General features: G+C 47.8%; 1 protein-coding gene across 1 annotated transcript; it reads right to left on the bottom strand.

Moving 5' to 3' along the window:
- Positions 1–34: 34 nt before the first annotated feature.
- LOC311210358 (acyl-coenzyme A thioesterase 1-like) lies at positions 35–5,376 on the bottom strand. The gene is made up of 3 exons (XM_084288256.1): positions 4,743–5,376; positions 2,837–3,039; positions 35–1,535 (listed from the first exon to the last, which is right to left on the bottom strand). Exons 1-3 carry the CDS (start codon positions 5,317–5,319, stop codon positions 930–932), a joined length of 1,386 nt encoding a protein of 461 aa, XP_084144382.1. The 5' UTR covers positions 5,320–5,376; the 3' UTR covers positions 35–929.
- Between the last annotated feature and the right edge of the window lie 6,219 nt (positions 5,377–11,595).

The following is an 11,595-nucleotide window of genomic DNA, read 5'->3' as shown; positions in this document are numbered from 1 at the left end:
TTTAATGAGGGCCACGAGTACAGCCCGGGCGCAAGGCGGGGGGCGGCCCGTCCCGTGCAGCCGCCCGGCTCGGAGCCGTGAGGCGCTGACCCGCTAACGGCCCGTGTGAGGGCAGCAGCCCCGCTCTCCCCCTCAGAGAAAACCGCAAGGCGGGAGGGCGTCACCTGCTGAGGTGACCAAATGTGGGTCCAGGCGTGACCACCGACACCTCCACGCCACTTCTGTTTTCCCTTTGCGCTTCTGAATGTTCCCAAGCCCCCAAGTTTCCTCCTTTCTACGGGATATACCCAGAATATTCTGTCAGGCGACGGGCTGTTGTCATCTGTAAATGAGTTAATTTGGTATTTCGGGACGCTGACATGCTATTGCCACACTTCTAAGTGAAAATCGTATTAATATTAGGTCTCAAAAATGACAGTGTTAAGGCAGATGCATACGTTTCAGTGATGTGGGAGAGGGGAAAAGAACAGACAGTAAAATTGAAGGAAGTGCACCTGGAGAACAGGAAGATTACTGGAGGTAGGCAGAAAAAAGAGCTGCTTCCAGAAATAGTGCAAGAAACCATCTCTGGTAAGGACAACGGCATCCAACGTTTCCTCTAAGGAAGCCCAGCAAGGTAAATTTTCGTCCCATTCCTCAGCTCAGCTTAGTTACCTTCCACTTAAACTCGTATTCCAAAAAGACCCAGCCTTGCCACCACCATTTTTCCACAGCTTGAAAACCCAAACCACACACGGTAAGGAGGCCAAGACGTCACTGAGGTTAGAGGACAGCGTGAAAAGGAAGCAGCTCTCATGGCTCTCACTCACCATCTTCCTCAAAGAAATGCAACAGCTTATTTTCTGATGTTCTTTGCTCTCACTCAGAGCCATATAACAAAACAAGTCTGAAACAGTAGCATCTTCCTCTGGAAAGTAACCTAACTCGCATCACAGCTTATTAGTTGTTCCAGAGGGCTTGCCATCGAGGTGCCTGTGGAAGAAGGCTTGGATCTGCTGCCAGGCATCTCTCTGTGCCTCAGAGTGTGCCTTGGGCTCCCCTCCCCACATCACAGGCTTGCCAACTAGCAGGTGCATTGAGGCTGCACACATTGGGAAAAAGGGGGGTTCGATATAATGCCCTGCTCCAGGATAACAGACTACCTCGGGCTTTTCCTTCCCATGTGCCTGCAAATGTTTGCTCCCCTCAACTGCAAAGAATTCACTTTTCCAGTTGTGATCATCCTGGCCAACAATGAACAAAAAGCGACACTCGGCCTTCTCCAAAGGGATAAAGCTTCGGCGGTTGGGCCCTTCTAACGGGTTGTTCAGTACATCGACAATATCAGCAATCCCAGACTTGTTGATTTTGATGCGTTTTACATCGGCACCGAGGGGGGGAATGGTGATATCCTTGTAGCGGAGCACTGCGCCCACGTTCGCCACCGAGCCATTGATCACAGCGGTGGCCGTGATGCCCTTCAGGAACGAGGCCATGGAGAGGCACAGGTCACCCCCCTTCGAGAATCCAAGCAGCCCAACCCCTGGACCTTTCACCTGGATGGGAGAGAAAGAGAAACCACAATCAATAAACCACTGCTTGCTATTTCTTTGAAGTGCTGCCATGTTCACAGCAGTTCTTGTTCTGAATTTGGACCCCAGGTAGAGGCATCTAAGGTCCTATGTGCAAGGCCCATGTCTGAAGGACCTTGGAGCACTGCTCTGTGCTTGACTTATTACCACAAGCCCTGCAGAGACTGCAGCAGCATCCTAACAGAGGATACTGGAAGATGGTTAGTGAATTGCACAATTGCTCCAACATCCAAAGACCCTTTCTGGGCTAAAAAGGCTCTGAGACAGCAATAAAATTTAATACCTTCCGTACCTTAGCACCAGAATGACAGGCTCCACACCCTCTGACTCTGAAGCACAGAAAAGGAGGAAAATAGAAAATACAACCCAAACTTGGCAAAATGTTGAACACATGGTGGCAGGTATCAGTGAAGGTGTTCATGACAGGCTAAGATACTGTTGGCAGGGGGAGATAAAAAAAAAAAAAAAGAAAAAGTAGGTTTTGGGCAGAGGAGTAGCAAAAGCAGTTAGGGGGAAGGCAACTGAAAGGCAACCAAGGCCTTTAACAATTTCTCATATTTCTGAGGCTGAGGAAGGTATTTATTTTGAGCTCTCCAGAGTGGCAAGACACTGCTTTGTGCAACTCTAGCTACTGCTGTCTACAGCTATTTGGAAGAAGACGCAGAACTAAGCAGGGCTCTCTTCCAAGTGGTGCCATCTTGATGCAGACCTAAGCAGAGCTCGCTCTCTTCCAGGAGATGCCAGCTCAGGAACCCTGATCCCTGACTTCACAGCCAGCTACTAAAAGCCACACACCACATACCACCATTTGGAGTGACTACAACACCTTATTACAATACACAGCGACAAATGGGTATTTATGGACTTCTTGAGCCCTGGATCACAGAGGCGTGTCACATGCTCCAAGGCTGGAAAGGACATTTAGTTCTCAAGGACATATTACAGAGCATAAACCTCAAAGCCCTATTGGAAGCCTGATAAGCCTCAAGGCTACTGGTTCCCTAGTTACAACACTGGGGTGAGTGAAGCAGAAATTACCAGTATGTGACCCACATGTCATTGTGTCACCCGGCCAGTTCAGAAAAACTGGAACAATCTGCCAGAGAACCACTGTAATGGGACTTAAAGATATGAAAGGAACTATTTACAGCCAACGTGAGCAGAGATGCTATTTTAAATAAAGCAGTTCTGCCCTGTGTGCAGTCTGACAGGACTTAACTAATGATAATTGCCAGTAATGAGAAAGAGTCAATAAAAAAGCCAACCTGGGTGTGTTTTAACAAGTAGTTTATGGCTTCTTCAAAATACTCCAGGTGGAACTCCTTCATCTCTTTGGGGAGATCTTCATAGCCGTAGAAAGCCAGAGCCAGCACAGCAAAGCCATAGTTGGCCAGCAGGCAAGCCCTGTATTCAGGGAGTCCTCCTCCAGTTCCATACAAGTCAATAATTCCAGGAAAGGGGCCATTTCCTGCAACAGACCACAAGACAGCTACCTTAACCCATCACTCTTCATTTGTATCCCAAATTGATAGGACTGAGAATATATCTTTTTTTTTTTAAAAAAAAAAAAAAAAAGCATCAAGAATGGTACTAAGCATCCTAAATTCTGTGCCAATTTTCAGTAAATGGATAAATTGCTTCAAGATTAAACAAGACAGCACAAAACAGCAGTCTTGCTAATGTTTTAGTGAACATCAGGGCTAGAAGGGAAGGGCTCCCCTGACAGTCACATCTAGTTCCCTATATAATGCAAACTCACTGCAAAGATATCAAGCTCTGCTTCAAGAATACCCAGGAGGATTCTCCTCACTGCATTTCTTAAAAGATGGACCCAAAAATCTCATCTTCTGATGTTCCAGGCTTCTCACTTCCTGTGTCAATGTACTACAGCAGGTTAACCAGAGCACTAAGGGAAGAAAATATTTGCAGTTGGTCTTGCTACCCTCTGAGGGAAACTCTACCTTAGGCTCATCAGGAGATAGGGACGCAACAGAGCTGGGAGGGATGGCTACAAACTGATAAAGAAGTATGGAAAGGAGAAGGCCATACAGATTCTTCATTCCTGCTCTGAATATAGGCAATCTCAGGTGTCCACACACTAATGTGCAAAACTTGGGCAACAAACAACAAGAACTGGAAACTCACCACCAGCCACAGGGCTACAACGCAATCATAAGCAGGGATGCTGGCTGGGACAGCACATATGATTGCACTGCTCTCGTGGAGGAGCTACCAAGGGCAGGCAGGGAAGGAGGTGGGGAGGGAAAAGTACACACTATGTAGAAGTGCTCTCTGACTCGGTGGGGTTCCAGCATGAAACCAGAGACACGCCTGGTGAGAGCCTCTGGGTCACAGGGAGAAGGGAAGTTGGGAATGTGTTGGGGGATCGTAACTGCTAAAGAGCACCTGACCAAATCAAGGCAAGAGATGAGGCTTCCTACTGACAACTAGCATAAGCCTTGACAATTGCTGGGACAACACAGCATTTTTTAGGCAATCTGGAAACCTCTGAGACCCTCTTGATAATTTGCTGACAGAAAGGCTGTAAGGGCAAACCTGTATAATGCTCTACTTGACTTTCTGCTCAGAAGCAGAGAGAAATGGTGCAAATTTGGCAGTAAAAAGCAGCTTGGACTGCAACAACTCTGAAATGACTGAGTTCAGGATTTGGGGAAAGGCTGGGATGGGCAGCAGCACAGTTAGGACTTGAGACTTTTGGACAGCAACGTTCAGCCCTAAGAATGACTAGCTGAGTTCCCTGGAGAGCAGCCAGGTAGGGGAAAGGTAGGTTGAGGGCCGGCCAGCACCACACGCCGCCACCACGGCATCTGAAAACAAACGTGTTCACACACAACTGTTGGCATCAACAACTAGTACGGTGACACAGGGTTTGTGGATGGGGGTAAATGTGAGAGAGCACTGAGGGTGAGCTTCAATCCAGGGGGGCTCTGGTGAATGTAAGGACTGGGCTAACAGACAGGTCATGAGGTCTTCACCCATGGAGAAGGGTGAGGGTGTTCTCTGGGCGCAGAGCAATCGCATGCAACCCCACAGCTTGGGAAGCGACTGCCCGAGCAGCGGCCCTGCCGAAAACAACCCCGGAGCCCGGGCTGAACAGCAGTCACTGAAACAAACCCAGGGGGCAAGGAGCCCGGCAGGGCCGGTACTCACCGGGGGGCAGGAAGAGCGTGGCCCGGATCCTCCCCTCTCGCACCGGCACCCTGCGCACCCCGTCCCGCAGGAACAGCCGCTCGTGCTCGGCCTGGGCCAGGAGCTGCCCGGGCGGGTCCCCGTGGCCCTCCAACACCTCCAGCCGCAGGCGGAAGGGGGTCTGCACGTCCTTCTTCACCAGCCGCCAGAAGGGCTTGCGGGGCTGCAGAGCCCAGAGCAGCCCCATGGGCTCCAGGCCACTGAAGCTGCCTCCCGGCAGCGCGGGGCAGCGGGCCAGGTCCAGCTCCCCGTCGTCCGCCGCCTGGTACCGGCCGTGGGCCTGGAAGAGCTCGCCCGCCTCGTCCCGCAAGGATGTCCGCAGCGTGACCTGCTGCCGCGGGCCCAGGCCCTGCACGGCGATGCCCAGCGGCTCGTCGAAGAGGCTGCGGGCGGCCGGCGAGAAGTGGATGCTGGCGGCCATGGAGGACAGGCTGCGGGCGGGGAGGGCGCCAGGGATCCGCGCGGGGCCGGGCCAGAGGAGCCTCTGCCAGCAGCGAGCGCTCAGCCGGCTGAGGGAGAGGGCAGCGACCTGCCCCATGGCCCCTCAGCGCTCCCGCCCCCGGGCACCGCCGCCCCGCTCTGCCCGCCCGGGCCGGGCCGGGCCGGGCTGGGCTGGGCTGGGCTGGGGAGCCCTCGGCCCGCCCGCCGCGCGGGGAGGGGCCTGGGCGCTGCGCGGGAGCCCGGGCCGGGGGGCTGGGCTTGGCTGTGAGGCGGCCAAAATAGATGGTTTGAATAAATAAATAAATTAAATTAATTAAATAAATTAAATACTAGAGGCATTAAAATAGATGTTGCTGAGCGTCTTTGCTTGCTACTGTGCAAATTAACCCGAAACGAGGAGTCTCGGGGCCCCCTCACAGGGGATGTTTCCTGACAGAAATGGGGAACCTGTCTCAAAAACCAGCCGAGACCGACCTTGTGGTTTGGACAAGAGCCAAGGAGCCGCTGAGTTTGTACAAAGGCAGGGGGTCAGCTAGTGGTGATGAAGAGGAGTTATCAGCCTTCATCCCCAGGCCCCCCGAACCAGCACCACCACAAGGCACTGCGCAAGCGCAGACGGGAGGAGTTTATGGAAATGACTTATTGGAGCTAATTTTAATTTAAAACAGGGATAGGTTATGCATATATATAGGCGTATTGGGAAATTTTATGCATATGTAACACTTTACTGCATATAATCAGGGCAAGTTGCCACGTTGGGGTGCGCATGCCTTTGGGAGCTATCACGCACGCGCCCTGTGCCGAAATACATGTAAACCACATACCTACTGTATAACTCATTTGCTTTGAGTTGTAGAGTGCTTCCAGGAATCAATAGGACTAGAGGGAATGGCCTCAAGTTGCACCAGGGGAGGTTCAGGTTTGAAATTAGGAGACATTTCTGCTCAGAAAGAGCAGTCAGGTATTGAAACAGGTTGCCCAGGGAGGTGGTGGCATCACCATCCCTGGGGTTGTTCAAGGAAAAGTTGGACCTGGTGCTTAGGGACAGGGTTTAGTGGGTGACATTGGTAGGGGATGGTTGGACCAGATGATCTTGAAGGCCTCTTCCAACCTTAACGATTCTGTGATTTCTATGACGTGCAAATCCATCACTTGAATAGATTTGCCACAACAGCTACCCAAGCTGCAAGGTTAAGAAGAGAGATACCTCTCCATATTCCACAGGCTCCTAATCCATGCAGACTGTAGCCTAAAAATGTTTTCGTCAGAATTTGGAACCTCGTTTCCTGTGCTATTAATGTATAAACAACCTTTGGCTTAGAATAAAGTAAAATTATACAAATGAATTGTAATAATATTTCTAAATAGTTGTAAAACTAATTCCAGAGGTTAAAGGAGCAATCGAAGATGGATCTGATTATCATGGTCAGAGACCATGTTATGGTCATGCGTCCTTGTGACCACAGTCCAGTCACAAAGCCAGGCCTGGAGCAGAGGGTTTAAGATTCAGGGTCAGCATCGTGTTTTCTGGAGGGGGCACCTTTCTCTGAGTTGTGTTGTTGGGTGGTGGTACCTTCCTACAGGGAGATTCACATATCTGGTGGGGAATTACTTTCCTTTTGATGGCAGTGAGGGTAGTGCAGTGTAACTGGTGTGCTCCCTTCCAGAGTTCTTTCTCTGGTGCAACCTGATGTAAGCCCAGTCTCCTGGTTCCAGAGCGTGGCACAGTTTGAAGGAAAGCTCTGGAAGATCTTGCGTTACTTGATAATGTACAGATATTACATGTTTCATTCGGGGCCTGCAATAATTCAATGTGAAAACATCAGTCAGTTGCAGGTCAAGTCTGTGCAGTGCTTCAGGGAAGGCTCGTAGGCCATCCCATAAGGATCTCATGAGGCAAACAGCCATGCTTCCTATTTGCTGTGCTTTGCATGTACAGCAGTGGTAGTGGCTGTGTTTTTGGACATTTTAGGCCTGTTTCTTAACATACCTTAGCTAATTTACTTCTCATGTCAGAGTTTCTTTCTGCTGTACTGCTATATTGAAGATGGTAGGCGCAATGCTGGTGTTGCTTAATGTTTAAAGCTGTGCAAATATTTTTAATCACTTGGTTTGTGAAATGAGTGACTTGATTGCTATCTGTTGTAAGAGGAATGCCAAATCGAAGTATCAAGTCTCTTAAAACTTTCTTGGCCACAATAGTGACATGAGCCTGTTTGCAGGGATAAGCCTCAACCCATCCTGAGAACTTGCAGTGGATTACAAACACATATTCTGGATTACAACATTTAGCCATCTGGAGGAAACTCTATCTGCAGATTATTTGCAGGTCCCAAGGTTAGAGATGTGCTGCAGGGGTTGTTTCTGTATACCGCCCTATGTTATGGACTAGGCACATGGGACAGGTGGGACAATACTGCCATGCTTCACAGAAAAGTTTGGAGCAAACCAATCTCACAGTATGGCTGCAATCACACCCCCTTGGCTATCGTGAGCCACGGAGTGTGACACATAAGCACGACAGGGTAAAATGGAGTGAGGCATGACCAAAGGACCATCCAGAGAACACAATAAAGAATCTGGGTGAAATTGGCAACCACTGTGGAGCCAAGAGTCCTTCTCAGTTGCAGGAGCGTTGTTCTACAATAATTAAAGTTCTGAAAGAGAAGGTGAATCAGAGTCAGAAAGACAAATGACAACAAAATACAGAGCCTAAGGGCTACAAAGGGCCACAGTACTGGCAGGATGATCAGCCAGACCATTTCCTCATGTGACAGTGTCATGGCCCCATGTTGTGGTTTTGGCTGGCACCATACCAGCTCCTATGAGGAAAATTAACTTTATCTCAACTGAAACTTACGTCAGCCTGACATGCAACAATAGCTAAAGAAGAGGGTAGAAGAAGGGCTTGTAAAAGAGCATCATGTAACAATTACTCTTAATAGGACAACCTGTACAGGTAGAAAAACCAGTGATTCCAAAGCTGACCAAAATCACGTACAACACCAAAGACATAGCAAGAGTCAGGGTAGATGGTTGCAGATTGACTCTGATCCAGAACGCAGGCACAGATAAGACCAACAAGTTCAGCAGCTTGTGAAGAAGAGACAGAAGGAAGAGCAAAGACCTCCAATGTGGCATGCACAGTATTGACAGCACATCTAGAAACAAGTTTTCCAGTTGCATCTTGGAGGCAAGAACCATCTACAGAAAGGATAAGATCTGGGTTGAGCAAGGATATATTCTGATGATCAGGCCATGAGGTAAGGATCTGTTTGGTAAGAAAGTCATGATATTATTCACCATCCATGGGGGTTGGCAAAAGAGAATCAATTGCCAGTCAAATACCTTTCCTTTGAGATAGGTTACTGAGAAACACACAGGAGAAGCTTTTCCCAATTTAAAGTAATTTGGACAGGTTCAGCACCTAGCAAGTGGCCTACTCCATTAGCGTGAGAACACCAAATCTGTAAAGATGTCCTGAAGTCCCGATGTCCTGAAAATGTCCTTGCTCCATGATGTCCTGAAGAAAAAATAGGTCTGGAGAGACAGGTGTCAACGCAAGATTAGATTGCCAGAGATGAAGGAGAGAGATGAATTCTTCGTGATGCATTGTTGACATGTCAATAAACATTCCATCCAGATAACAGTGGATGGCACAACTTAGTTTACACAAGAGATCTTTGTTCAACAAGTTACTAAGAGCAGTATCTGTTAAAAGAAAAGTAAGATAATCAGAAACAGGACTGACTGAAACACTGTCAGAAGTTATAAGAGGACATGGGATGGATTATCCTGCAATACCCACACGATTTATAACTTCAGAAGAAAAGGTAATGTGGGAAGTCAAAGGCAGGTGAAGTGGAATGAGAAGCTCCAGTATTAAGGAGACAGGTTATAGTTTTTCCTTCAACAGGGCATTTTAGATAGGGTCTGTACTTAGGGCTAGTGGTGGAATCAATTTCCTCCTCCTCCTGTTAGCCGAGTTATCCAGAAGGTATGGGGATAGACAAGAAAAATAACATAAATCTGGTCATCCAGATTTATGATTTATTTATATCATAAATAAGGTCATCCACAATATCCAGCTGTACCAGAGCAGTAGTATGAGAAACAGACATCAATGTTGAGATGGTTTATTTTGTTGTTCAGTTAATTTATCTTTGAAATCTTTAATTTCCCATTTTAGGTTGTCCTGGGAATCTTTTAGGATCCAAGCTTTTTGATTCAGTGCACTGCTTAGATGCTTCACTGTGCCAACTGAAAAAGGCATCCCATTGAGTCTGCGGTACCTTGTTGTGTGGGGGATTTCGTTTGTTTGTTTGTTTGTTTTTTCCCCTCTTTTGTTTAGAGGGATGATCCTGGGTATAGGTATTTCATTTTTGAAAACAAACAAACAAAAAACCTTGAAGGTTTTAGGAGAGTAACATCTATATATAAATTGGGCTGGGTTCCCATGAAGAGAAACCTCTCTCACTTTGAATGGTCCAGTGCCCATCTGTCTCAACACACACACATGCGCCACAAGGTTACATTCCAGGGAATCCCAGCCCATGTTTTAACCTCACCAAGATGTCTTATGTCAGATCATGATTTTAAAGGTACCTTTTAATTGCTCTCAAGACTTACTTTTATGCGAAAATAGTCGCTTGCTATTCAAATCCCAGCCCGCATTTTATTCACACTGAGCTGACAGCCCACCGAAAGCATGAAGGGACCCTCCTGTTGAGTCACAGGAGTCAGAGTGGACAGCCTTGCTTTTTGAACTCCTCTGGAGCCTAGCTGCTGCTGGATCCAATCTTAGTCTCAGACTTGGTCAACAGCTCATGTCTAATAGAGTTTGTCACATTTGTACCCATACCACTGGCTGGACAGTAACAAACAGTTGCAGAAAAAAAATGAAATAAATTCCTCAAACAAATTAGGACCTTCTGTTTACCCAAATAAACAATATTTTCCAATCAAATTTATCAATTTCAATTACATTTATTTTAGCCAGATATCCAGTTCTGGACTGACTTGTATTTAAAGTCCAAATGGTAATGTTCAAAAACAGTGAAGGATGGAGTCCTGAAGGAGCTTGTTAACTGCATGGTTGACAGTCTAGAGAGGAGTCTGGAGGAATGGCACATTGGTATTACCTTAGCTCAGAAGTGGGGGTATTAGTGGGGGTTGAAAACAATCACAGACTGCAAGCTTTTCATCAGAAGACATGTTCCTTTTGTTAGGATAAACTTCTTAGTCAGACCTCTCGAATCTTAAATATTAACAATTTTACCACCATACCCAACTGACTGTCTGTCTGACTGACCCAGAGCTTGGTCTTCTGCTGTCTAGGGCTGGCAGAAAGAGCACAGCTTCCTCCTACTCTCCCAGCCCCTCCTGGGGATGCTAACCAGGGTGTCTTCCTGAGCTACCCAGGACTGGGCTGTGGTTGTGGGTCAGGGGATGTGTGGGGCAGGGTGGGCAGCGGTGTTCACAAGCCACAGGACAGAGTCTCAGTCAGGATCCACTGCCATGACATGGAAAGGAAATGCACCAGTGTGCAACCAGTACCTCTGTCATGGAGCTCCCCATGTCTGACTTAGTGGTTTGGAAACAAGCAGAAACATGATGAGGGAATGATGAGGGAATCCTCATCATTGTCCTGCTTTGTAATGTGAGATAGTCAGAGGTATTAGGCAGAGTCTCAGCAGTCTTTTGTTCCCCATGGAGGGAGCTCCATCTCTCCTGAGCAGGTCAGGTGCTTTGTCATCTAGCATTAGTGTATTGCTGTCTGACATGAGAACTGCTGCTGAGAATGACACCCTTCAGCATGCAGTGCTGGGTGTAATCACAAGCTTGATCATGTGCAGGAGCAGATGATAAGGGAGAGGGCCCTGAAGGCATATGCAACTCCTCCTCCACACTTGGTGTCCCAAGAGCAAAGGAGTGAAGGTGACAGGGACATGTCAGTCTCCTCTTATCTCTTCTCCCCACCTGGGCAGCCCTGGTTCCCATGCTCCTGCAAGTTCCAGCCTGGTGACCCAGATGCAAAGATCCCTGCTTCTAAACAAAGCACAGCTAATGACTCCATGGCTTTCAAATCTCATTCTCTCTTTATTTAAATTCTTGCTCTAATAGTTCCCCATTTTGTGGGAGATCACAGTCATTTAAAATTTGGCTTTTTCAATGACATCTTGGAGCCAGAAGTATTCATGATCCAGAGCCCTTTCTTCTGAAGGGAAGATGAAAACAGAAGACAAACAACTCTTCTAGAAAGTTCACCGAAGACACCCCAGCATCCTTATTATAACATCCATTATTGCACACTTATAGCAGCTCAGAGGTCAGAGATATTTCCATTTGTGATGAGACATTCACCATAACTGTG

This window comes from Netta rufina (genome assembly GCF_964035555.1).
Source record: "Netta rufina genome assembly, chromosome: 5".
NCBI classification, from domain to species: domain Eukaryota; kingdom Metazoa; phylum Chordata; class Aves; order Anseriformes; family Anatidae; genus Netta; species Netta rufina.
This window is presented reverse-complemented; position numbering and strand designations above follow the sequence as displayed.